We start from the raw sequence: 27,438 nt of genomic DNA on the forward strand, positions 1-27,438 counted from the left end.
CTCACTCTTCATCATGTTCCTCTTGGAATTTTTTTTTCCTGCACACCTACTTGTTAAGTATAGTTTTATTTGTGCATGACAGTGTACAGAGTTCAAGTGGAACAGAGCATATGATTGGTCTGCTCCTCAGTTGTTGACCGCACACTCTTCACATCCACTTTGAAACTAACAAGCCGCTTCCGAGGCTCAGCTTCCGTCAGGTCAGACAGTAGGTGGGTGGGTGGGCTCCTCATACAAATGTTGCTTTCAGTTTATCTCGCTCTATTGGACCTTTGCCCTCATTCTGCGCCAACTGTCTCTTGGCTTTGACCATGGAGGGAAGGTCGGAGGTCTGATACACGGCTGACCTCATCCTGCTACCACGGTAACGTAGCTCTGAGGCCACGTCCTCCCATTTCATATCCACTTCACGTCCTCGAGGGCCCCGTCGTTCTTTGGAGCCTGTGCGGCCTTGCCTGGGGTTGGCAGAGTCGTGGCTCACAACAACTTGGTCCACATCCAAGACTTGTTTGGTAACTTTGCGGTTGGAGCGAGATGAAGGCGACTTGGATTTGCGGCGTGAGCGGAGAGCAGGCTGATGGGAGGCAGGGGGAGGAGATGGAGAGGGGGGTACACGGTTGGATGCTGTGCTGCTCACAACTTTGATACTCTCTCTTCGTTCCCTCCCTCTCCATCTGTCTCTATCCTTACCTGAGGACAAAGAAGCTGCTGTAAAAAAAAAAAAAAAGAAGAGCAACTGGTGGTGGAGGAAAACCACACAGAAACACAACAAACATGCTTGGAAAACTTGTAAGTTTGCTATGAACTTAAAGAAGACTCACCCGTCACGTCACTGTAGGCACATCTGCATATTATCCATTACACAAGTTCCATAGAGCTTTTATGGGAAGTCAATAGCTTGGGTGGTAGTTCACAATGATTTTGCACACTAATTATCAACAATTGTTAAACAAGGTAGGAAACGGATAACTATTGCTATGCAACATTTCATTTCTTTAAACCTCTGCAAGCTTTTACATTTTAAAATAATCAATTGTCCCACTTTCCAAGGGAATTATAATGTCCCATCACTGGCCTACTCATGTGGTCCTTTGGGTCTACCGAGTGCACGACATTGTAGAGCCCCGGTGTCAGTCAAATGAAAAAGAAATTAAGATGGGCAACCTGATCCATTGAATTGAGTCTCAGCTAAAATTTGCAGTGAGTGGCTCCACTTACCCCAGATAACCCTGACTACTGGAGCAAAGTCAGATGAGTGAATGAATACATTTATTTATTCATTTAATTTTTACAAATGGCACATGTAGCTTTTGTTGTCATTTGAATGGGCGCCTTTAGCCCAGTTAACTGAAATCAGTATCCTATAACCAGGCTTGAGAGGGGGGGGGGGGGGCATAGCCAGGGGGTTAGAGAGAGAGAGAGAGCTGGAGAGAGAGAGAGAGAGAGATGGAGAGGGGGGTAGCGGATATGCCAAGTACATCATGGCATATTCATGCGTAGGGATGCCATCCAGTGGCTGACAGAAAGAATGGCTGCCTTTCTGCTTATTTGGCTTTCTGTCTGTCTATCTGTCTATCTGTCTGTCATTTTATTCTGTCTGTCTGTCCATCCGGCTACGTTTCCACATGTTTGTTTTCACCAGCAGATGGAGCCATTTGTGATTATTAGCCAAACTCTTATTGTAGGAATTTTATTCATCTAGCAAGAAATTTCTTTTTATGGTAAGACAAGGTTCTCATCAAGAGAATTGGGTACTTGCAGCTAAAAATCGTGCAACATTTCATGTTTACAAAGGAGCACAGGTCTGTTTACGTTACATTAATCTGGATGTCTTTGTTGCAATATGTTACCCATTCCCAACTTTAATTGATGTTTCTACAACAAATTCATCAAATAAATATTTGACTGAATTGGATATTTGAAGCCGAACATGACAAAGCTTGCCTAACAAGGCTCTGAACTGAAGGAATCCATGGACATCTATTAGCCCAGTTCCCCCAAAAAAGCTTTTGTACCCGTAAAACAAAAGCTTTGCCCCGGGCCCTCACTTCTCATCCTCTCACACGAAATGAGAACCAAACAGTAAATAACATTATAAAAAGGAAATATTTTGTAAGGAATTATAAATATATAAAATAATAAAACATATGTATTATATAAAAATATATCTAAATATATATATTAACATTGTGTTTTTGTATTATTGTGCTTGTAACTTTGTTGTGGGACCTTTAGCATCAACGAAAGTCATCGTATTCTGTATTCTCCAAACATTTCTAAAGTACAATTATACTTTTGTTGTAAAAATATTCTCAATGGAATATGATGATGTAGCGCAGCATTCCCGTAGGCTCGGCGCTTTGACGTGCCTCTCATGTGCCGTGTCACAGGACTCGGAGTGGTCAAAGGACAGGAAAAAGAAATAGAGGCTGATCTAGTAAGACAAAGAGAGACTTCAAGATATTAACATTTATTTTATCTATTTACAGACAGTTTGAGAGAGAGAGAGCAGTTTGAAGATTGATGCTCACTACCACTTAGCTGAAGAAACAGCATGGCTGCAATGCAGATGAACAAGAGCAACATGTGGGGATTTCACTTGCGTACAAATTAACACTTTTTGTTTTACTGACAGGGTAAAAAATATAAGGTGAGATAAATTAATGTTTCATCAAGTATACAACACAACAGAAAAGGTAGCGTGTTTAGCCATTATAATGGAGTGAGTTGTTGACTTTTGCTTTATTAAAATTAACTTATTAAAATGATAGTTATATTTACATTATTCCACATACTCGGTTAAAATGGGGTGAACGTGAGTGTTATCTGGATGGGCAGATGAATATGGCGGCACTGTACTGTGAATAAAATGACAAGGACAATTGGAATTTGGGAAACATTTTGAAGTAAAGCTAAAAGTATAAAATGTTGTTTTACTTCAAAACAGTTGTGTTGTAACATATATTAGTAGAAAGGCAAAATGACGGAATGTGTCCGATTCCAAATACCTCTTACCTGCACGGTAATGATTCTATTCGAGTGGCTACTACTCGGTGAAAACCTTTCAAACATAACAACTTTGTGATTTTTGTGCAAAAAAATAGACAAACTGAAAAGTGGGTGCAAAACTTTCTGGCTCTTTTTTGGTCTGCAAGCAGTGTCAGCGTGCACAATGACTGTGGCCTGTGTTTGCATGAATGGCATCAGGAGTGCCCGAGGTGAGAGTGGTGAAAACACAGAGTGTACTGTACTCAAGTTGGAACAAAGAACAGCTGAGCAAATGTGTTCGTTCATGCTACTATAGCAGAAAATCTGCATTTGTATGGCGAGTGTGCACAAAGCTGTAAAATGATACGCTCGCATCAACCGTACATCATATAAATTAATTTCCATTCTTTTTAGCGTGTCAAGGTAAACGAGCCATTTCAACACGCGCGCGGATGTGTAGAGTTTTGTTCGTAAAGGGCTAAAGTGCATCATTCTGTTGTTTTGGTGAAGGGTGCTGGATGAGAGGTTGCCACGAGTCATCCTTACACTCCTCCCTCACTATAAAGTCTTAGGAAAAGAAAAAAAAGAAAATCCACAGCAAGTCACACAGATACGCAAACCATGTAGGAAAATTCCAAGGACATCTTGTGACCTTTGATAATAATGCATCCATTTATCCCCGCTTCAGTTTTCTGTCCTGTGTATGACCAATTGAAGTCACAGTCCAGACATGACTATTAGAATACATTTGTAGTGTAAGCAATTGTACAATTACACGAAAAGCAAATGCTTCTGTGCCACAGGGAGTGTATTTATTGCCCCAGGTTAGGACTAAAGAAAGGGAGGAGATGTGGATGCATTCGAGTCTCAAGTGAAAACGGCCGACAGGGCACGTCAAAAGAGGCCACGACCGCTCTGTAGGTGGCTGAAGGGAGAGGTGAAAGGTCACACGGGGGAAGTACCTGAGCTAGGCCGAACGTCCCGTGCTTGCTGTTGGGATTGGGGATGGGGTTTGGACTGCAGGCTGGAGGGGGTGACGTAGTTGAGGCTGGTACTATTGATGTCCCCTTCGCCCACTAGAGTCAGGTCAGACAAGGCGTCCTCCTCCAGCATCTGGACTGATGACCCCCTGCCAGTGTCCTTGAAGGCACCATGCTGGGCCTCCTGGGATGGGTGGATGGGAGAGATTGTGGCGGGAAACAGCGAAGAAGGGGGCCTGGCGCTCGCCCACCCTCCAATGTCAGAGCCCAACGCAGAGTCCAAACTTTGAGACTGATGATGAGCATTGAGAATATGGCTGCCGCTTGCCCTTTCGTTGTGGCTGGCCTTGCTCCCCAAGCGAGCGCTACCGTTGCCAGGGTTGCGGGAGTGAGGGGTGGAACAACCGGGCTCGGGGTCAAAGGGCAGAGGCGCGGCTCGACCGCTCGCCGACGGTGACAGGCGCAGGAAGTCTGGCAGCTGCAGGTCACTTTTGTTCAGCAGGCCTCGCTGGTCGTCAGCTCTGTTGCTCTGAGCTTTGGATATGAGGTCGAAGAACTCTGTATACGCGCAAATGCAAAAAAATACACGTACGGACACAAACACACGTGAATGAAGCTCCCGAATTTCAGGTGAAAACAGTGCTCGTCGTCGGACTTCAGTCGGCATGCAAGCATAAGGGAGTCAGCTCGGCAAGTCAAAGCTACATTCAGTGTGCGCGACATATAGCTAGCTGGTGCGGTACGGCACACGTGCCAACGAGTTAGTGTCATTACAGCAACACAGGAGCAAAAAGACAATCCAAGAAAGAAAGAAGAAGGAGGGCTTTGTATCTTTACCTTCAGCTTCGTCTATATTAATCTTTTTCTGCTTTCTTTTCTCCGGAGCCTTATGAAGAGAGACAGAGTGGTTGGGTAAGGCCTGGCTCCTTGTGTCAAGGCCGGGCCCAGCCTTGCCATTTTCCCCATGGGGGTGGGTGGAAGCGGCTTTCCTTGACTGCCTGTCCTCCCCCTGGGAGCCACAAGGAGAGCGGAGCGGAGAGGCGTCAACGTACAGCAGGACTAGTGATTAGAGCTACTGATGGAGACCAGCGTGACAGCATTTGGATGGAGCGTGGGGTCCACTTATCAAGAAGAAGGGGGGGGGGGGGGGGGGGCTATTAAATTGCATCTTGATAATGCAAGTGTGGGCGTGATGGGATTCATGGCCGATGACTTTCTTGGAATCTTAATAACAAGTTGGCGCTTTTTTGGGTAACTTGGACCATACATATGAGGCAATAGAAGAGCTTGATTTCAACAAAATACAAATCATCATTGCAATGTAGGCTACTTAAGCACCGTGGGGTGGAACTTGGGATTCCCAAGTATTTCAAAGGGTGCCAATTAAAGCAGCGGCTGCCAGTTTTTTGGTTTTTCATGTACTGGAGCAGACAAATCATATTGCATCATGACTGAAAGTCAAGCGTATGAGAGACTCTAAAGTGACAAGTGAAAAAAAAAAAAAGTTTGTTCCATTCACAATTGCATCCATTTACAATTGCAAAGGAACACAGATTTTTTTTCTTTTTCTCTATGTCACCGAAAAGCTACGTATAGTTGATATCAGTGCTAAAAAAAAATGTGTTGAGAGTATTTTTTTTCCTGCTTCCGTGATGGTAAGAGTAATGGTAGTTTATGAAGTTACGAATGAAAATTTGGTTGTTCACTTGCATTGCTGATGAGAATATCGCATGGGTGGTTGATTGCTACCCAGCAATTCTATATAAATTCTTCTCAGAGAAGACAAGTGGAAAAAATGCGCTCATAGAAAGGCAAATGGTTTGAAATTTCTCATTACTATTCAAAACGGTAACACAGTGAAAATGAAAAAAAAAAAGTCCATATCAAAGCACTTGGTGCTGCTGGATGACAGGTGGTCTAATAAATTTGTTCCACACTGTGAATTAAGTCAGACGGAGTGTTTTATTTTAAATACAGCCTTCATTTTGTTGATGTGCCTAAAGTGATACTGATTATGCAACATGGGGCCTTTTGTCAAAGAATACCCATGTTATTTATTTGCTTGTTGGTTTGTTTGCTGTAACACGATTTTATCGCTTGGGGGTTTCATTTATCCAAACAATGTCAAATGGTTGGAAACCGCTGCTATAAAGGGTTGAAAGGGGTACACACACACACACACACACACGCACACACACATATATATATAAAAAAAAAAAAAAATATATATATATATATATATATATATATATATATATATATATATATATATATATATATATATATATATATATATATATATATATATATTTCCACACATACGTACACACTTAGTACATCAAGGACACAAATTTGAACCCTGTGTACAATGCACCCACAAAACTGTGACACACACCACAACTTCCAACAACTAATGGAGAAGCAAATTGCAGATTGCCATCAATTAGATAAACAAAATCTACAATCTACAGCTATGATACCCCCACCACCAACTAATTCTCTTCCAGATGGATTTTATGAAGCTTTCAAGAGTGGCACGGCTTGATCAGCGGTCTTATCACAGAAGAAAGAAATAAGAAAGCAGATGGAAAAGTTGCCGATGCATTGGACCACAGACAGCCCACAAAAACAGAAGAGAGAATTTGGGAATGTGACGTGGCTCACTGCCCATCATAATAAACACACAAACACACACAGACACACAGACGGCCGGATGCTGCCATAGACACGTGTCATACACCTGGGCACATTGCAAACAGACATGAGTCAACTGAGGACAGCGGGGGAGACACTTAGTAGCGTGATATCATCATCAGGAAGTGGCGACATTCAGTGGGTTATGAAACATTCCAGAGTCAGATGATAGAAAAGCTGGATGGCATCTTACTGTTGTTGATTGGTTCCTGCTTGTGGAAGCCCCGATGTGGCTTTTGGACGGTGCTGAAGGAGAGGAAGTCAACGGAAGGTGGAGTCACTCCATTATAAAATACGCCTTTTTCTTTGAACACAGACTGCATGTGCAATTTTTTATTACCTTTTCCCGGCATGTGATCCACCGAATCCAATACCACTCGCAGCCCATCCAGATTGGATATGGGAAGACCGAGATCTAAGGGCTCTGATTCGCCACTCTTGAAACACACCAATTCAGAGAAACAGAATTCAGAGAGACCAATTATACACGCTAATGCAATATTGCAAAGTCCCAGCGCTCAAGAACTACACTTACAATACGTGCAACCAAATCGGAGAGGTGCAGACCATACTTGGCCACCACTGGCCTGAGAACCTCCGTCACTGGCTTGGTGGGCTTTGCTTTTAGGCCCACCGAGCGGTTAATAGGGACCAAATCTAGCCTGGAACAAAAGGAAAATAGAGTTCAGAGCTTGAAGAACTTGCTCAAAACGTCAAAGAGGTTCCATCAATGCTGCACAAGTCACAATACAAAGGACGTAAAGTTTCTGACCTAAAGAGAGTACGCTTTTCAAGTCGGAGGTCCCGAGAACACAAGGTCATGCAGTCTTGATCCAAAACAAGTGGCTGGAAAATGAAAATAAAAATCATAAAATGCTTTGGTCTTGTCATTAAAAACCATTACAAGATCTTTTCGTAATCATCATTATGATGACCGCCGGGAGCAACTTCAAATGAAGCCAATAATTAAAACAACAATTCAGCAGCCTTTTAAATGGAAATGCATGCAAGTTGATCATAATGAAACTCGTAGAGCAGTTATACAAAACAGAACTCATAGAAATGCTGTGGAAGTTGACAACAAGAGCTAATTAAAGCTGAACCTCCAAAGTCAAATGTTGCCCAGGTCACACAAGTGTGAATTTGAACAACGGACAGATACAATTAGACATTTAAGCAGTGTGTGTGTTTTTGTGCGTGTAGTTTACCGTGGTTTAGATTTTATTTGACTTTTAGACTCGATTGTTTTCATACGCCTTGATTTGAAAAACTTTTGTTTGACATATAATATGAATTCAAATAGTTCAAACTGATACAGTGAATAGTGTGAAGAATTTCATTTCTAGTAGAGTATTTCCAAAGGGAATAACTGCTTTGAAACGGGACACTGAGCATCACTTCAGTATGCTGCACTACGGTCCATTAAAACGCATCAGTTATCTTCCCATGTGACTTTTTGGGACCAAAACATTGTGACTTAAATACTTTGGGAAGCGGCACATACATGTGTTTTGTACTACCTTTTCCCCTCCGACCAAGAAGAGGTCGATAGCTGCCAGGTTGATGCAGATCTTCTCACAGAGCCCCAGTAACAAATCCCTGATGGACACGCCGGCCCTCAGCGGCACAGAGCAACAAGAACCATCTGGCAGGTTGATGTTACACTGCCTCAGGACGGCGCTGCCTCCTCCACGTTCTGATACCCCCACACGGGAAACATCTCCCTGAAGGACCGACACAGACAAGACTGTAAGAAAACGACGGAAGGAGGTGTGGAACACGCGGGAATAAAAAGTGAAGAACAATGATGAGATCAAGTTACATTCATGCTCCCATGAAAGTTTGGCTTACTAGCAACGTAACGTGATGTGTTTTAGTTTTTCCAGACTCACCTCATTCTTCCCAGAAGCAGACATCCCCAGCTCCAAACTGGCGCCCGAGGACAGAGAACCCTGGGACTCACGTCGACCATTGCTACCGGAGAAATCTGAAAGATATTTCATTTAAAAAAACTCAAGACATAGATGGTTTTTGATCAAACATAAATGTGAAATATATTCTACTGGAACTGTGATAAAGCTTGGAAACATGTTGTCATTGTGCCACATGCGAACAAACTATTCAGCAATTGGACTTGTTACATTTACACAATGGCGTTGTCTTGCCCAAAATGAGGAAATTGAAAACATATGATTAAGTATGAAGATTTACTGACTGTAATTAAAGTCGGTCAGTTCTCGCTTCTTTGGGCCTTTGCCAAAGCTCCTGTTGCGAGACCAGGAGAAGAACATGCCCTTCCTGCGGTCTCCCGAATCCTCCCGGCTGTCGTCATTCAAAGAGCGGCCTGACTTGCTCCTTTTGTCCTCCTGTAGGACCCAAACCGGAAAAGAGGAAATGGGCAGTTGTTTTGACATGCAGCAGAGAGGTCGACGCGCAGGTGTTTGTGCTTACCTTCTTGGGTGTGGACAGGTTAGAGCGGTCCGAGCCGGTGGTGCTGTGTTTGGATGTGGGGCTGCTGGGTACGTGGTATGGGTCAGGCAGGGGTCGGCCTTCCACCTCTGCTAACATGCAGGCTTGGTAGAGGAGAGACTTGAGGAAACGTGTATAGCTGTCAAACTTCATCAGGTTGAAAATCTAAAAATGGCAGAAGCAAAGAGAAGTAATCAACACAGGGAGGGAAAAGACAAATGATTGGAGAGGGGACCCACATTCCAGTACTTGTACAAAGACGATTGTTTGCGGTCGTATGACTGACTCCTTTATACAGGTGTCAAAATTGCAGTTATGTCATCAGGCTTAAGGATGTTTTGGAAAACCACAATTAAGGTTCACTATCTGGAGATTTCATGTTAGATGAGTCAAGGGTGATTTTTAAGGATAGCCTTTTAGCCTTGTGACTCTCAACAGTAACATTTTCAATTCAGTCAATAGAGCTTTTCTGTTCAAGTTTCCCCCCTCTGCACAACATGCCTCGCTTATCTCGTGTTGTATAAGAAACCACAAGTCCAACACTAATTCAGTGTCAAAATAGCATTTTCATCCCCCCCCCCTCCCACACCGGTGTTATCTAAATCCAACAAATTTCTGGTTTGGTTGCACAGCCAACCTGTAACTGTTGCTCCTTGAACATTTCAGGTCGGGGGGCATTGAGGATGTCGTCAGCGAGCTGAGCTTGACTGTCAATGTTGACCGGGGTGGTGGCTTTGCTGGACAAGAAACTGTTGTAGATCTCTCTGGCTCGTTGAGACAACTGCAAGCAAGACGGCAGAGCAAGCTATAGCGTCTAAAAATATATATATTGCAAGAAAATGGGAGTGATTGAAATATAAAGTATACACGGTGTATGCTGTACCTGCTTCTTGTCATTTTCAGGAACGTGGCTGAAGAACTCGCAAGCCTGCCAGAACAAAATATTCTCCTCACTGAACTCTTTCTTCAGGAATTCCTGCAGGAACAACAATGAGGGATACCAATGAAGCAGCATTTACCTGGTATGTATAATCAAGGTCAGGATTACATTAGTAATATGATTAGCATTTTTTTCTGGAACAGGTACGTTTTACAGACATATGTCAAATGGGGTCCACTTGTGCCACACAGGGTCCAAACAATATTTTTGTACCCATTGTGATATTTATTGAAGTTGAAGAATCATTTCCAGGACAGAAAATGGGAAATTAGTGGGTAAAGGGAGAACCTTTGAAGAGTGAGCCCCAGTGCAAAATGATTACTTTAGATGCCACGTGAGGATGGCAAAGGACTACTTTTGTCTAAATGAAGCTTCTCAAGTTGTTCCTTAGCACCAAGATATGACCAAATGGTGCCAAAGCAATGCTGCTATAAAAACTTTCTATACAAGTAATCAAGGCATGTTCTAAATTCAAATCTGCCGGTTTGCAGATGCTGGACTGCAAACTGTGGTCCTTGAGTGTTATATGTATTCCATTTCTTTTACTTATAGCACCTTTAATTTTTCTGAGAGTGAATTTAACTTACTTGAACTATCACCACTACATCAGGTAGTTTCTCAACTGACACATTCCAGGGAACACTTGACAAGCAAAGTCAAGAGGCTCAAGCCATAATGTCCCTGCAAATGTAGCGTGGAGAAGAGCAATTACAATATGTTACCGAGAAGTAGCGGACTCCCACGGGGTCCTGCAGCAGCCTCTCGAAGCACACGGCCCAGCTGGCCACTCTCCTCTCGGTGTGGCGCCGGTGACTCTGCACACTGGGGAGGCTGGCATTACTGTTCAGACTATTGTCACTGCTGCAGCCCTGTAGCTCCACACTGTTCAGTTCTAGACACACACACACACACACACACACACACACACACACACACACACACACACACACACACACACACACACACACACACACACACACACACAATTGGATTCCACTTATGTTTCATTTTTTGGCTTTTAACCTGCACGATATTATAAGTGATGAAATTTCAAACTCTTTTGAAATCTTTGCTGTTTTATAAAATAAATAAACATTTCCATCACATCATTATGTATCTAATTCATTTTACTATGAGACAAAGATAATCATTTTTGGTATTAAGCTAAGGACAGAACATAATGAATAAATTCAGAGGTGCAAATGAGTGGTGCGTGTGTGCGCATGCCCACCGAAAATGTTAAATACGCCTTAGCGGGGACGGGGCTCAAGGTGCAAAGTGGATATAACAAAAATGGTTGCATGTGCTGCATTTAAGCACAAACCTCTCCCGAAAATATGGATAGATAAGCTTTTTGATCTTCTATGCATTGGTGATAATTATCTATTATTCAATATGCGCTTTCAATAGGAACTATTCACTGTTTAAATAAATATTATATAAAATCAGATCAAATCAAATTGCGCTTGGATCAAATCCACCAAAATTAAATTGCACTTCCTCTGTCCCCACTGAGATCTGGTTTTAGCCAGTCTCAATTTTAGTCTACTTTATGTCAATAAATTGCTAGGTGCGCCAGGGGCTTGCAATTTGAATGTAGCAAATTCACCAACACACCAGACTAAACCTGCCCTGGCAAGAAATGAATATGCAACCAGCCAAGCACAATCTACTTTCAGATTAATATCGCTTTAATATTGTATTTTATATGGAACTAAACTAAACCAACTGTTTTGAATATTTTGAATACTTGAATAACTCCATAAATAATGCCACTTAGTGAGAAATAACAGATAACGTAATACACATCAGATAATAAGAAAAGTGAGCGGTAAAAAAATGACTGGCAGTTGCTTGCTCAAACTAAATTTGCATTCGAGCATAAAAAATGACTTTTAGCAAACAAATAATAAGTGTGCCCCACCTCAAAAAGATCCCACAGTAGAATAAGAACAATACAATTTCAAACTTATTGTTGGTCATACAGTATGGTACAATGTCGACACGATTAAATTGGAGCTTTCGAGGAATTTCCATGGAAATCATCATACTAAAATGACCTAATACCGAGTGATGTGACAACTATCCATCAAAGGACTAATTCTTTCAGGACAGACTCACAACATTGTACACTTTTTAAACTAACTCACCACACTTTTGTGTTGCACAATTAGTTACTGTAGGAGGAAAACACCATACCATTAAGATTAGTAACAGCTTTTTATCAACACGCCCAGACACACTTGGTACAAGGAACCAGTTGCAGCTCATTACGTCCACACTCCCACTCTTCAGTTATTCTGTGACAAATAGCAGGACATTTTTGCACTCTATGTACAATATGTACACACCCTGGTATGAGTCCCTTCTATAGTTTGCCTTTTTGGAACCAACCACAACACCAAAACCGCTCAACTCAACTCAACTCAATTTAACTCCATTCAACTCAACTCAACTGCTATAAAGCAAATTTCTATTCAAGTCAGATATGTTTGGACAGAGATCATTTTCTACATAGTAAATATGTTTTTTTAAATATTTTTTATGGCAATCAATGTGTGTGTATTTACCCCCAAAACATATAGGAACAAAATTGGAAAACATATGTTGTGGTTATAAAACTGCGTACAGGAAATTGCACACAAACAAAGCAAGAAAAGCATTATATTTTAACTTGCTCCAGCACGGTAAATCTTCAGTAGCTGTCTCCTCACCTGGGTAGAGCTGGTAGGAACCAGTGTGGTGCCAGCGGTAGCGAATTCTAAGCGGTAGCCAAGCCCCACCATCCATACTCACACTAACAGGCACACACACGCACACACTGTGACACTCTGGCAAGGAGGACAAGGTAGAAAAGAATGGAAGGGGGAAAAGATGCGGTCAGATTAACAGCCCAAGAGACTCGGGTCACAACACTCGGCCACATGCATGTATAATGGGCCTGCGTTCACCAATGATATGCTCAGTGGGTAAGTGATACATGCCGACATGGGCCTTGAAATGATAAATAATTCAGAGCTGAGGGAGGATGGAAGGGAAAATGACAGGATGTGCGCACACACGCTCACACATACACACACACACATACACTGACACACACGAGCACAAGCACACGCTGCAGTATTCATTAGGAGTTTGTTACCAATAGTTTTCTTGCCTTGTCAATGCAGGGCAAACATTTTTGAATCCATGCAGCAAAGGTAATGCTAAGAAATATCGCTGATACTTTTGACTCTCTCAGTTTCATGTAACTAATATAGAGGTAACTGTCCACCCATTTTCTATGTCACTTGTCCTCATCAGGGTCACAAGTGTGCTGGAATCCACCTCATTTGATTTCAGGCGAGAGGTGGGGTGATATGGAGGAATAAAACCGCCAAAATAAAAATATATAGAGAAAATAAAATAAAAACAAAAATAAAAAATATATAACTGAAAGAATATATAAAAAAAATTCATTTTATTCACATATTTATTAGTTATTACTATTTATATTTTCTATTTTTATTTATTTCATAAATCTTGTTTGTTATTGTCCTATTTGTTTTTCATTTTTGATTATATATTTTTTGTTGTTGTTTTTTTTTCCATAACATTTTTTTAACTTAGATTTTTCAATTATATTCTTTATATTTGTTTTTATTTTTACTTTTCTTTTTTTTTTGAATTTGGCAGTTTTTAAGTCTTGTGATGCAAAAGGAAATATTATTCAAATGAGGAGGTGGTTCTAAGTGTGTCTTAGAGGACACACTATGGGAGGACATCCAAACTCCACAAAAGAAGGCTGAACTGTGCAAACCAGTTGGCCACTGTGCTGCCCCACATCAAACTACAACCACAACCTTTCCGGTAGTGTCACTGGGGATATAAAAGCAGAGTATTACTGACTTGACATGACTGTGAGATGCCTTTGAGAAACACTCATTTCACTCAAAAAAAGTTGAGTTTTTCAACTGAACTCCATATTCATCAGATGAAGTAGATGTTATGTTGTTTAAAATGCACGCTTGCACAGTTTAGTCACGAGTGGACATATCAAATTTCACAACATCAAAATAAACATAGTCATTTGATGAAAACTATGAAACATAGGTGCAACTAAGTCTCTAATGGAGGAAGTGACAAGTTTGTTAAAAGGGCAGTTACAACATAGTGACCGACCATCATAGTGATCATCATTTTATCAAATAACTAGACCACGAAAACCATGTAAATTTGTGTTGGATTATTATCTAACCACATATTACACACAGTGTGTGGGACAAGCCGATAAAGCAATGAACTTCTTTTTTTTTTTTTTTAAATATATTCAAATTTTTGTTGAGGTGTACCTAATGAAGTGCCTATTTGATGTATCCTGTGCCTCCTTTCTGCCGGGTGCGTGACAAGTGAGCACTCAAAATCCAACATGCCTCCATCCCTTTTGTCTCTTTGCCTCTCTCACCTCCAGCTCTTCCTTTTATCTCCCATCTGCTGTGACAGCGAGGTGTCAAAGCATTAGCATGATCCACAACCAATGCCTTTTGTTTGTCTCGCCACATGTTGAGCAACAACAGGGTGGCAGACACGGAATATTCATTTAAGCAATACCGTGGGAGATGGCTCGTTTGACTGCAAATGAACGTGGCCTAGCGTTAAATCAAATAATTTGGCTTCGTTCTATAACAGGACTTGCCAACACATATTATCTGTGTGGCAAACTTGTTTTGAAGCTAAATCAAGACACGGCATTCGAATAAAGGACGGGGAAAGGCTGAGCAGGTCAAACAACTCCACTGTTTACTGCTTGGATGTGTGAAAGCATCCAAATTTTTGTGACGTTCAAATTTCAAATGCCACGGCCGCCACCCCAATAATTCTGTCATGGTACTTCAACAACTTGACACGTGGAAAAAGTGTGTCAGTTACCATTAACTGGTTGAGCACGAGCAGATCATGAGAACACAGCAATAATTACAATAAGTGAAAACAATAAGATAAAACAGTAACTCACCTCCGTCGGAGACTGCGGTAGACTGTAAAAAAAAACAGAGAGACATGGATTACAATCTCTCCTCATCACAGATAAAAGACACTCAAACACATGCTCATACAGTGATGGGAAGGCCAACAGGCATCTGGCCCGAGTGGACACACTCGTGACGGGACGAAGGAACACTTTCCACAGGATCTGACGCAGACACACACATCATGATAGACTCAAGTCCTCAGTGGGTGGAATCATCTGTGAACTGGATGTGCCTGCTCTGCAAGAACACCTCCCTAGACGGGAGGTGCTTACTGTCTGTGGGTGCTGCTCACACAACAGCAATACACTCTCAAGTGAATGTCACATAGACAAAAATCCAATCAATCCCTAATTCGAGTCCCAGAAACAGACAGACATCCAGAAAAAACATTTAAATGAAACTCACTAAGGGCTGCAATTTATTTTATATATAGATGTCAGTATATCCACGTTTTTTTACCCATACAATAAATCATCTAGAAACTTAACGTTTAAGGTGAGATGACTTGAAGGGAAGTTTAGAAACAATATTTTTCAAAACACTATTTAGGAATAAGATGAATAGCCAGAGAAAGAGAAGTGCATCATTTTGCTAAAGTGATATTTTAAGAAAGAAATGACCAGTACGTGAGAACCCCCAATTTGTCTTTACAAATTAGAGGGTGCCCTGTAGGGCATGCTAAATCCAACAAATGTTGCCATGAGGTACTGTATTTTCACCTTTAATCTGCCATTTCGGAGCGCCCCATCACATGTTATTGCACTCGGGTTAAATGTTCAGCTCGTAAACCCTCCAAATTGACTACAGACTCATCTTGAATTCATTGCTCAAGCCCTGAAATGTAAGTCCTCCATTCTACTATCATGTGCATTTTAAATAAGGGCCTGGTAGTTTTTTGGTTTGTTTTGTTTAAAGGGAAAGCCAACCACAAGATTTTTATTTTTTATTATTATTATTTTTGTTTATTGTGTTTGTGGAATATGATTTAAGCAGCAAAATCCACCCGTGTTTATCCATTCGAGCGGACGACAGTTTTGCTGATGAGTAAAATTGACTTTACAGTTGCCAGGTCTCAGGTCACAACCAATGATGACTCGGCTTCGGAAAACTGGTGAGCCGCGATTGGTTATGACCTGAGAACTGTGAACTGTGATGTAATTTTTGGTCAAAATGGCTGCTGTTTTGACTAGTTAGGCTTCATATTATTACAAAGAAACTTTTTAACAAAGCAGGAAATACAAGTTCACACAATGTAATATGTCTGTTTAAATTTAAACTAACAATGCTCATCTGTGCACTGGCAGTGGATACAATTGCAACATGTTTATTTTCATCTTCATTCAAAACGATCACAAGGCAGATTGCGATAAGGGAAGATTATTGTGTGGAATGTTTTCGGCATGAGGATGAAAGTGATTAAGTTCATCACAAAAGTCATATGATGTGTAATGGACACTTACAGTACAGCTTCTGTAGCTTTACTGGGGAGTGGTGACTTTGTAGTATGTCAGCCAAGTGATTGTGGTTGGACAAAATTCAACGGAATCTTCCTTGACCCCACCTAGTTAGTCATTTGCTTTCCCATTAAAATATTCAAGCGGGACTTTGTTGTCTACTGTGGTCATCTTGTGAGAGGATCAAAATCCACATGGATGTCAAGAAATAAAAATAGTGATACTGACGTGGCTGACCTACGCATGCCCTTTTGCAACCAGCAAACTGTTAACTGGATCTGCCTCTTGGGTTCATCACTGGCCTGTTTCACAGACCTCCTGACAAGTTTTGGCTCAGAAGTTCTGACACTAAGCAACCGAGGCCAACAACAGCAACAAAAGGAGAATCAAGTCATGTCCCTTGACTACTAATGTAAAGAATAGTCCTGGTTACATCCTTCAAATAAGTCACACAAATTGAGCTTGCCAACTACTAATTTATACAGTAACCTGGGAGATATCAAATATAAATATGAGAAAGGTCTTGCGGAAAATAAAACCTTCGATTCCACTAGAAGATGTAAGGTGGCCATATGTTACGCTCTGTGTAATGTCTGCATTTATTTCTTTTTAATATCCTCTGGAAGAGAAGAGGTCATTTCCCATAAGTCAAAAGACATTTGATATGACTTTGTGGTCGTTGACTGTGAGAGCTTCTTGCACGCATTTCTGGTGTGTGCGTGTGTGTGTGTGAGTGAGTTTATGAGCGTGTGCATGTTTTATATAGGAGAATCCAGTTTTATGTAGGGTGCGTTCGTCTTCACCTCGACTCCAACTCTTAATGTGATCACTTCCAGACGTTCCCTGCGGTGGGGTGGTTTGGCCCCTAGTAAAGGCTTCAAATCTCTCTGCCTCTTTCACTCCCCCAAAAACTTTCTCATGCTCTCCTTTTTTTGTCTCCCCTTTTGGCCAATCCAGGCATATTCAGTAACACTAATTAAAAACACGTTTTTTTCCCCCCAGCCCATTCTCTATTATTTCATCACTTCATCTACCTTTTCTCAGGCTCCCTCCTGCTGCTGGCATATGCCAGCCATCCCTGATAGCAGAAGTGCGAAGTGGAAAATAATGATTGGTCTCATATTGTTTAGGTCTTGTTTATGCTTAGAATGAATGAATGACGTGGGAAAAAAAAGACGTGAAAATGAATCTACTGTAAAGCCATCTTCTATTCCTTCACAGTACTTAAATAAACATGCCAATTCTCAGAAGAAAAAATGACTACAATGTGTGCCACTGGTACCCAAAGGGAAACACTTGACCACTATACATTGCCAACTTATAGTTATCACAGTTATACTTGGCCCTAACAATTCAGTTTGAGGTGGTCGACTGTATTTTGTTGTCATCTCACCGTGTAGCCATGTGCCCGGTTGTTTTTGTTGACCTTCCATATATTTGTGCATGCAGGGAGTGGTTGGTCAACTTGCAAGTTACTCTCAAGTGATTTATTAACTGTGAGTTGGGTGAAGGTAGAGGCTTACATTATCCGCTATATACCCAGGACGTTGAGCTAAACACTGAGCACAATTTATAGCCATCCGCTTCAACTGTTTTTATAATTGCGAACGCCTATAAAAGTTCCTTTAAACAAACGGAATCTTCCAAAACATTCCTTGTGTGCACATGGGCTTCAAGTTGGAACAATGACTCGTGAAAAAGAAGGGGGTCGCATTATAGAATGAGACACAAAGCAGGTCGAGACACTTCACTTGGTGAATAAAACATGTCTACTCGCGCGAGAAAACTATGAAGGATCACATATGCACTCAACGAAACACAAAGACGCCGCTGTTTGCAGCACGGAAACCATTTCCTGGTTCTGTTTAGTCAGGAATGACATCCACCTGCATATAAATCAAGTAAATATCATCGGAGAAGACTTCAATATGGAGAAACTCTGATTTCTTGAAGTCGTCTTAAAAGGTGGCAGGGAGAACCCTAAAACATTGAACTCCAAAAAAAGTGATATTTTGATTTTTGAATTCCAAATTTGGCACACACACAAACACGCTTCCAGCTGAAGAGAAAGCTGTTGCACCAACAGTTTGAAACATGTGCGTGACGGAGTGTTTACTTTTGAATATGAGGTGAATAGTGGTGGCCATTGAGAGGCCTGGAGACACCCTGCCAAGTCTTTACAACTGCTTCGTCTGAATGTAGGAGAGGCAAGACAGAAATTAGAACTCACTGGTGGCTGCTCAAATCACACGTAATAACAATTCACTGACTAAATCGAAATCACTCAATTTTGATGTGATGCTGGAATTCCCGGGCAAGTCTGAAGGTCTTGTAATCAATATCCGCAATGGGAAGGAATGCAGTTCATGTTTGTTTCCCAACAAGTGAGTCAGTCACACATCAGACGTGACTAAGAGGGCTAAAAGGGTGATGAATGTTGTCGATTTCATTTGGCTGCTCGCCTTGAGCTTACCGCTGTCGCAAAGAATTAACCGATCTCCATCCAATGCGATCAAACACATCTGTTTGAATGAAATACAAAGACTGTAGCAACCAGTCACAACAGCAAACTTCATAATTGGAGAAGTGAAGGAATAGAAGCAGTTAGCGCATTTTTCCTTTGTCTTCTGTAATGTGCACAGGCTCACACAGACGTTTGTCTTGGCTGTGTAAAAATGATACATTGTGACTAACAGTGGCCAGGAAATTCTTTTTGTTTTAGTGTCCATTTGTCCCAATTTCTGTCAATGCCTCCATCTTGGACTGGAGACGGCATTTAAAAGAGGGAGGAAAAAAATGGTTCAAGTCCACGCAAAATATTTGTTCCAAGGCTTCGCGAGGATAAAGTACACAATCCATAAAGATATTTTCAGTCAATATTACCATCCGTTCTACAATATCGGAATTACACATGACCTTTACACAGTCGGTTAATTTAGCCCCCTCGTCAGGGGTCGTCACGGCGATAAAGTTGGCGCACTTTTACACCCGATGCCCTGGGAGGACGACGTTATGTTGAGATAACATTTGTTGATATTTCAAAAATGATGACAAGATTGGGAAATTTCTAAGATTGAGTCATTTTCCATACTGGTATGTACCTGCCTTTCAGATACACTATTTAAAATTAGAAAATTAAATTGATGAATCATATTACACATGCTAGATTCATCTATTTATAATTAGTCCTCTCATAATGCCACAAAATGAACTAGCAGCAATTGAACACTATAAAAGCTGGTTAGTAGAGCAACTTTCACATCTGTTTCTATTCTCACAAGGCCGCTCCCCTTAAAGGCACACAAACAACACGTGCAGTAATTGCACTTTAGAAAATGAGTTTCATGCTTTACATTAACTTTGATTATACACTACCATTCAAAAGTTTGGGGTCACCCAAACAATTTGGTGTTTTCCATGAAAACTAACATAAATGCACAAGGTTTTCAAGGGTCATCCATTAGCCTTCTAACATATTAGCAAACAGTGCAGTGTTAGAACACTGGATGGATGGTTGTATGTAGATATTGCATTAAAAACAGACAAAGTCATTAACCACACTAACAATGATTAGTTTTGTTATCCTCATTGAAAAATAGCAATTTTATATGAAAAATAAAGACATTTCTAAGTGACCCCAAACTTTTGAACAGTAGTGTATTTTTTTCCGTTTTTACACAATATGCATAGGACATTTTAAAGCAACCACAATTTTGTTTGACTTGAAATCCTATCACACAAATCAGTAGATGGACAGTATACGCAGTCATTGAATCGAAGCACTTTTATGATCTGAAAAGAATACAGTTACTAGATTAGCAATATGTGTAAGATGATATGCATGCGAGAGTGTGCACTACTCACTGTATTGAAGTTCCAGACCCGCTTAAAGGAGAGCCTCTTTCTCAAGCTCATCCTGCTGCCTACTGACTACTTCATTTACATGTTGCTCACAAAAACACACAACACACTCACACATTTGCACTGGGACACCCACTGAGCTTCTTCTGGAGATCTTTAGAACAGGAAACCCATGTAGGCATCTAACATGGATGAAACCATGGTTTTGCACATCTGTCACACACATGCACATATACTCACACACACACACACACTGAACTAGAAGTTAAAGCTGCTGGTAAGCCAAAACATTGCTAAGATATTAGTTTTCTCTTATTACGTCCCATGGCTGACTCAATCTATGTTTAACCGACAAACTGACCAGGAAGTTCCATTCTCTCGCAGTCTCTCACATGCACACACACACACACAAACGGCTTGTTTCCATAGAGACACGCCCCGACCAGTCAGTGTGAGCTGAGGAGGAGGAGGGAACAAAGGTTAGTCTGCCAATCCTGTTCCAGCACAGCCTTCAGCTCTCCAGCCTCTTCTTCTGACCTCCCTTTTCAAATCACAGCCTCATTTCAAGACCAACATTTTTTTGCAATTACAAATTAAAATTACGTATTAATGTTTCAGCTTGAGACAATGCATCATGCAAGTATGTCTTTTTTTGTTCTATAGAAAACACTTTGGATGAGCAATATATTTTTTGATTATATGAGAAATAAATCAAAATTTAACTTAACTCACTCACTCACTCAGAAACAAAGACTGAATGCCTGACGTGTACTTGTATCGTATACTCCAATATCAAAGGGGCATTTTGTGTGTGCTCCTACTTCAATGAATGTGACATTCTCTTTCAAATTATGCTCACTCCGATGAGCTCAACTTTTTCTGTTGACGTCCATGTGGGTGGTAAGCATTTCTACAGCTGGAGAAACTTTTCACTTCTCTTTCTTATAGCTCCAAAACTGACGGTAGGACTTATTTTGTGCTGTTGTAGTCAGACAATATTATCATCAGCCAAGACAAGATTCTGTTGTGTGCCGTCACTTTTCCAAAACACAACGCACTCGAACACCACCAGTCGCACAAAAGACCGCAATTCAAGTAAGTGCAAGTGGCCTTCATCACTCTCCCCTAATTTCCTGTTTTTGGATGTTGAGTGGAACTATTAAGTCAATGCAATACATTTACCAACTCAATATTGACATTATCACCTTTTTTTTCACCTCTGTTCTCTGTTTTAGTTTTCCATTGCAAGCTTTTCACTTCTTAGCTCGGAATAATGCTATTGATGAAGTTACCCTTCCACAATCCTTGTCTCATAGCAACATCAGTGATGACTCCTGCATGCAGCGCACACCACTACCACCACATCACATTGCCACGGTCTTGATGATGCGGGCTTTGACCGGTATAAACGCCACCATCAACCCTCTCGAGTAATTGCATGAAACAAATGAAAATAGGAAAAGAAACGGTATAATGTACAACTTAATCACAGCGTATTAATTTTGTTCGACAATCATCAGGTTGCACAAGAGTGACTACCTCAGGTGGTTACTTGTAAGTCATTATAATGTCATGGTTGAATAAACTCAATTGGGCAATCATTTGTCCCAAGGAAAAAAAAAAAGCACTAAAAGCAGACGAAAATAGAAGAAGCCAAATGAGTAAAGTGTTGCTTGAGTGGGCAAGATGTGTGTTAAAGCGTTCACAGGCTGGAAAAGTAGCTTTGTTTGGGAAAATTAGAGAGCCATCAATCTTATGGATCCATTTTGGCAATAGCTTCAATTATCTCTATTGATTTTTTTTTTGATTTTTTTTACAGCCTTGCAAATTCATTGGAAAAAAACGCCAACAGTGCCCTCTGCTGCTGGAATTAATGCACAACCTGAGACTACTTGATAATAAGGTTTAGTGTAGAAAGAAAATAAAAAGGTTACAAATGATTAGATATCCAGCCTTAATAATACTAAAATGTGAAATGGTAAGTCGCAGATTATACCGAGTCAATTCAGATTCAACTCAATGGCAGATGTTATCTCATAGTCACACAGTTGTTTCCTAGAAAGCCCTCTTATCAGTCTTCCGAAAATAGTCAACGCGAATCATTTTTCCCCATTTGTTTTTGAAAAAACACACCAAAATCAAAGCGAATACTGATAAAAAAAATTATTAAAATTTTCCATTTCAGGAGTAGAACTGAATGATGTGTTACCATGGGGATGTAGCTGATTTTAGCAGAAGTGGTCAAGGTCATGAGGAGATGTTTCAGGCTATTTCTTTTTTTCTGCCAGAGTCTGAGTGTGTGTGTGTGTGTGTGTGTGTTTTAAATTCTGACTCAGACCATTATTTTTAGAAAGATAATATTATGCTACTATCATACAATTAACTTCTATTAAAGCTAGCACAAAATTCGACTTGGTACTATATTGTAATAGACTATAGACTCATGTGTGTGTGTGTGTCCGTCAAAATGTGGTGAGGCAAAGGTTTTCAGACATCCCCCCGTCGCGCACAAAACGAACAGACACTGCAGCAAGTGACTTATCACATGGCAACGCTTGATTGTGCTCTTGAGGTGAACTGCACCCATCTGGCACTTGTTGAGTGGAGGGGGGGGGGGTAAAAAAAGAGGTACTTGTCTTCATCTGAAAGTGGAGCCTGCATCTGATGTTGAGCCGGCCATCCTGAGGTGTTTCGTGTACAGGAGCAGTTTTGACTCATCATCTGATTTGCCTTTTCTACAAACACTTTTGGTCCCAGGGGTAATCACGAGGAACACACACACATAAACACAAGTAATGTGTGTGCGGGTCACTTATCTTTGGGCATTACATTATGTGATTGTTCCTTTTTAGTAGGGTATGAATGGGCTTCTATTGATAGAAGAAACGTTTGGGGGGGGATTCTGGCCTGTTGCATAAACACAGAAGAACTGTAAACTATTTTGTTACTGCTGCATTTTGTGAAATGAAAATAGTTTCTGCCCTGATTTGTACTCTAGAGCAGAGACTGACTGCCACCTTTAGACGATGTGATTTGGACGCCGAACACATCCAATGCATAACTGAGCGTGTTCTCTCTTGTTGCTTTCACAGACTAAAAGGTGGAAATCAACAGGTTTCCCAAAACTGCGCTGTGATTGGATTGCACTGGTCACATGACCTGTCATTCCAAAGCTGAGCAGTGCAACTAAAGTTTCAGAACGTTCAATGATTTTTAATGGATATAATCATGCACTTCATCACAAGACCAATGGGACACGTTTAGGAAGTTAAGCTAACGACCGTAATATTGAACTGACACCACACTTCATAAGACAATCAGTATCAATGTGCGACTGGATGAAGAGACTTATTTTGTAGGATCACACCCCACCACACACACACACAGACACACACACACACACACACACACACACACACCACAATTACTCACTGGTTGAGAGGTCGTTTCTGAGTCCCCACTCAAAGTTTTCTGCTCCATGAAGAAAGACACGAGTAATTCCCAACACTACATGTGAGAGTTTCCCAAGGTGCGCGTTGTTATCAGCCAAATAGGTGTGTGCGGTGCGTGCACGTTAAAGCTCGATGGCGTCTAAGAGTCCGAGTCGCTCCAGAACGTCACTGTTACTAGATGCCCTTTGCAACTTGCTTGCGCTTTCTCATCTTCCTGCTCCTCTTCCTCCTTCTCGCTCTATCGTCTCCGTCGCCCTGCCTCTCTGCTCTCACCCTCCTCTTTCTCTGTATTGCCACCCACCCTTGTGTCATTCCTATTCCACCCACACTGTTGTGATGTGAGAGGCATGCACATACACACTAATCAGATGCAGAATGCGAGGCACGGCAGAAAAGGGAGACCTCTGCCTTGACAGAGCCCCCCCACCCCCACCTCTCTCCACCATACAACCCCCAACACATATATGCTCAGCTCTGAGTGAATGCCTTACCCTCGGTGCCCCCCGTCTGTCATCTCATTAGTATGCCCCATGCACAAGTGACATTCGTGACAGAAGGGGGAAAGGGAGGGAGGATTGGATGAATCCAGTTTGATCCTTCCTGAGGACCAAGAAGATGACTGAGCAAACAAGAAGAAGAAACAGCGGAGTGGATGGCACAGGTCACTAAACCGGCAGAATGATCACATCGTACAGAAGAGTTGAGAAGTAGCTGCATTCCACAACAAGCCTTGACATTGACACACACTGATGATACACACACACACACACACCCACTTATCCTTCCTAGGAAGGACCCTGAGGCGGGGAAAGTGGGTGCAGCACCACTTCACTTTGAAGTTAAAGTTAGTTCTGGATTGATTTTTAATGGGGACCACCGTCGATCAGTCAAAGCACCAACACAAGTCGTTCCACCTTTCGCAAAAGTAAAACTATGAAGCAGCTCTGTAAATATTAGTAGCAGTTCATGTATGGCGATGATTGTTTCAAAAAGTAAACACTCACGAATATTTACTTGAAACATGATTATTTTCAATAAACTCCATTATTGTCATTCATGTCAACATTTTTCATCTCGAGAGAGAGGCTAAACCCACTGAAATAAACAATATTGTATTTTGTGTATTCTGTGTAAAAAATAAACCCCCAGAGGGATTATGGCACCCAACAACCACAGTGACCACAGCGGATTCATCTTCAAATCTGCATTTGTGCATTTGAGAAAGCGCCTCCATGTTGCTTATCCCCACCAACTCCAGAACAGAACAACATTGCAGGTTGAAAAGGCCATCAGCCAATTGTGTGTACTGTAAGCCACTTAAATGTGTGCATTGAACCCGAAAATAGTTTTTGTTATTTTGCCCTGCTTTCATTGGTGAATCTTGCTTGTAAACAGCGTATACGGCAATGAACAATTCACCTTGCCATTTTGTGTTCAGCCACTAAGCACCACTTGGAAATTGTTTGTGTTGGGCGGTGGCCTTTCAAATAATTCATCCTAATTGATGCACCGAAATAGCAACTTTGAAGCACCTCTTGAAATAATATCAAGGATCACTGATTGCGAGTCTGTTAAATAATCTCTTCGGGTGTTTCATTAGGTACAGCTGCATTGTAAAAAACAAAAAAAAAGAAGATTCGGTACAAGATCTGAGTAAAAACATTCTGCCTTTGCAGAGAAAATCAAGCTTGATTGTGACTAACACGGTGAAAGAAGAATTATGGTTACAGGAGAATGAATTCTGATAACCATTTTGTTTGGCAATTCACAGAAGAATGCATTCACACTAATCGGGAGAAGCTTCATCATGTAACAAGCCAATGACCCAAAACACACTGCCAACACAACAAAGGATTTCATCAGAGGGAAAAAGTGGAGGGTCTCTCACACTGGCCAAGTCAATCACCAGAACTTAACCCTTCATTTGACCTCCTGAAGAGGAAAGTGAAAGGAGAAACCCCCAGACACAAACAGGAACAGAACGAGGCTGCAGTAAAGGCATGGAAAAGAAAAATGAATAATAATAATAATACTAAAAAAGAAAATAACAGTCCAGTGAAATTAAAGGGCTGCAGTCTTGCAAGAAAGAGTTATTACAACACATATTTATTCACTTTAAGTTCATTTAATAATGTCTGTTTCAATATACTTTGTGTTGAAAGGCGGGTGTGAAAAAAGATGTGCTGTCAAACAAATACTAATCTCGTGGTCGATAAACATCTTGCCACAGCTATAGCACTTGCTGGCTTTGGTGTAAAAATCTTAATGAGATGACTCAATGCTCTGGGGAAGTCCAATGTAAGGTTGAGTCAAAAGCGTGAATGTCTGACATGATCAAATATTGACCACGAGAGTAGGGAAAGCTATATTTGCAGGCAACATGAAGGAAATATTTCACTGGCATAACCGCAATGATGTCATGCTCACTCACGCACTTCCACTTACATTTAAAAAAAAAACTAAATTTAGAAGCAGGATGGGCTGGTGTGTGCATGTCTGTGTGTGTGTCTGTGTGTGTGTGTGTACAGTATGTAATCAGATAGTATATAGCTTCCTTATTTGTGTTTCAGAAAGGAATTCATTATCTTATGTACAAACATTGTGTGCGTGTTTGCATGTGTACATGTGTCGTGTGTGTATTTGCACGGTGCATATGTACTTTTGCGTTGAAGCCTTTGGAAAGACCAGTTTGTTGCTGATCGGAGCTCATTAGGCGTGCTAGATATGTTGGAGCTGCCCCTCTCCAAAACACAAACGTGAACACGCACACACGTGCGCGCGCACACACACTCGCCATGGTCAACACAAACACAAAGCTGTCTCTGTCTGTGCATGAGCACAAAGAGAGAAAGGCCTAATGACCGGAAGAAAAAGGTAAGATAACGAGGGAGGTTGGGGCAGAGGACAGAATACTCAATATAATAATGTCATCAATTATTGTATAAAAATAGTGGGAATAACAACGGTACTTTCGAGATAAATAAATACCACATCACAGGGAAAATATTTTAATTGGAAGGCAGATTGAAATCTAATGGGATCCCAGCGACTTTGCTATGCAATTCTACAATGGAGTCCAAACATGGAAAAGGGGAAAATTCCACTGTGCCCAAACAGCCACTGGACAGCGGAAATATTTCACTGTCCTCTGATCTCTATCTTGGAGGACATAGTACAAGCAAAACTGCTGTTGTGAATCACACTTCGTCTCTATCTCACTCTCTAGCTGACAACACTCGATGAAAGAAAAGAGTTTATGATGTTTACCATGATTTGACGACAACGTGCAGAATTACTCTGTTTGTTAAGCTCTGAATATTAGCTAATGCCTGGATTCATGACAACAGATGCTCATTAGGTGCACAATCAATATCATTAATGATGATTGTGCTGCTCTTCAGGGGTGGGATGAATGCAGCAAGCAAGTACGTGACAAAAAAGGAAAAAAAAAATGTACAAAGATAATGATTTGATTTTTAATAGTATTGATGAAACAATATGTGTATTACTGGGGTGGTAGTTGGTAGACAGTTAGAGGTGTATCATATTGAGAGCTCTTTGTAGTGGTGCATTCCAAAGAGATGAAAAGTT

General features: G+C 41.1%; 1 protein-coding gene across 2 annotated transcripts in view; it reads right to left on the bottom strand.

Moving 5' to 3' along the window:
- Positions 1–2,470: 2,470 nt before the first annotated feature.
- Positions 2,471–27,438, bottom strand: part of rgs12b (regulator of G protein signaling 12b) — a 35,511-nt gene continuing 10,543 nt past the window's right edge. Inside the window, exons 6-19 of one of the 2 annotated variants that reach the window (XM_085911868.1) lie at positions 15,065–15,086; positions 10,794–10,963; positions 10,015–10,107; positions 9,769–9,912; positions 9,114–9,296; positions 8,878–9,028; positions 8,555–8,649; positions 8,183–8,386; positions 7,435–7,508; positions 7,198–7,324; positions 7,003–7,099; positions 6,856–6,908; positions 4,806–4,977; positions 2,471–4,526 (exon numbers count right to left, since the gene is read on the bottom strand). In XM_085911868.1, the coding sequence (XP_085767994.1) occupies positions 3,934–4,526; positions 4,806–4,977; positions 6,856–6,908; positions 7,003–7,099; positions 7,198–7,324; positions 7,435–7,508; positions 8,183–8,386; positions 8,555–8,649; positions 8,878–9,028; positions 9,114–9,296; positions 9,769–9,912; positions 10,015–10,107; positions 10,794–10,963; positions 15,065–15,086 (2,178 nt within the window). In that variant the 3' untranslated portion in view covers positions 2,471–3,933. The remainder of the gene's footprint in view (positions 4,527–4,805; positions 4,978–6,855; positions 6,909–7,002; positions 7,100–7,197; positions 7,325–7,434; positions 7,509–8,182; positions 8,387–8,554; positions 8,650–8,877; positions 9,029–9,113; positions 9,297–9,768; positions 9,913–10,014; positions 10,108–10,793; positions 10,964–15,064; positions 15,087–27,438) is intronic. The other variant, XM_085911870.1, reaches the window with a different exon arrangement.

This window comes from Syngnathus leptorhynchus, chromosome 5 (genome assembly GCF_054491065.1).
Source record: "Syngnathus leptorhynchus isolate UIUO chromosome 5, UIUO_Slep, whole genome shotgun sequence".
Lineage (NCBI taxonomy): Eukaryota > Metazoa > Chordata > Actinopteri > Syngnathiformes > Syngnathidae > Syngnathus > Syngnathus leptorhynchus.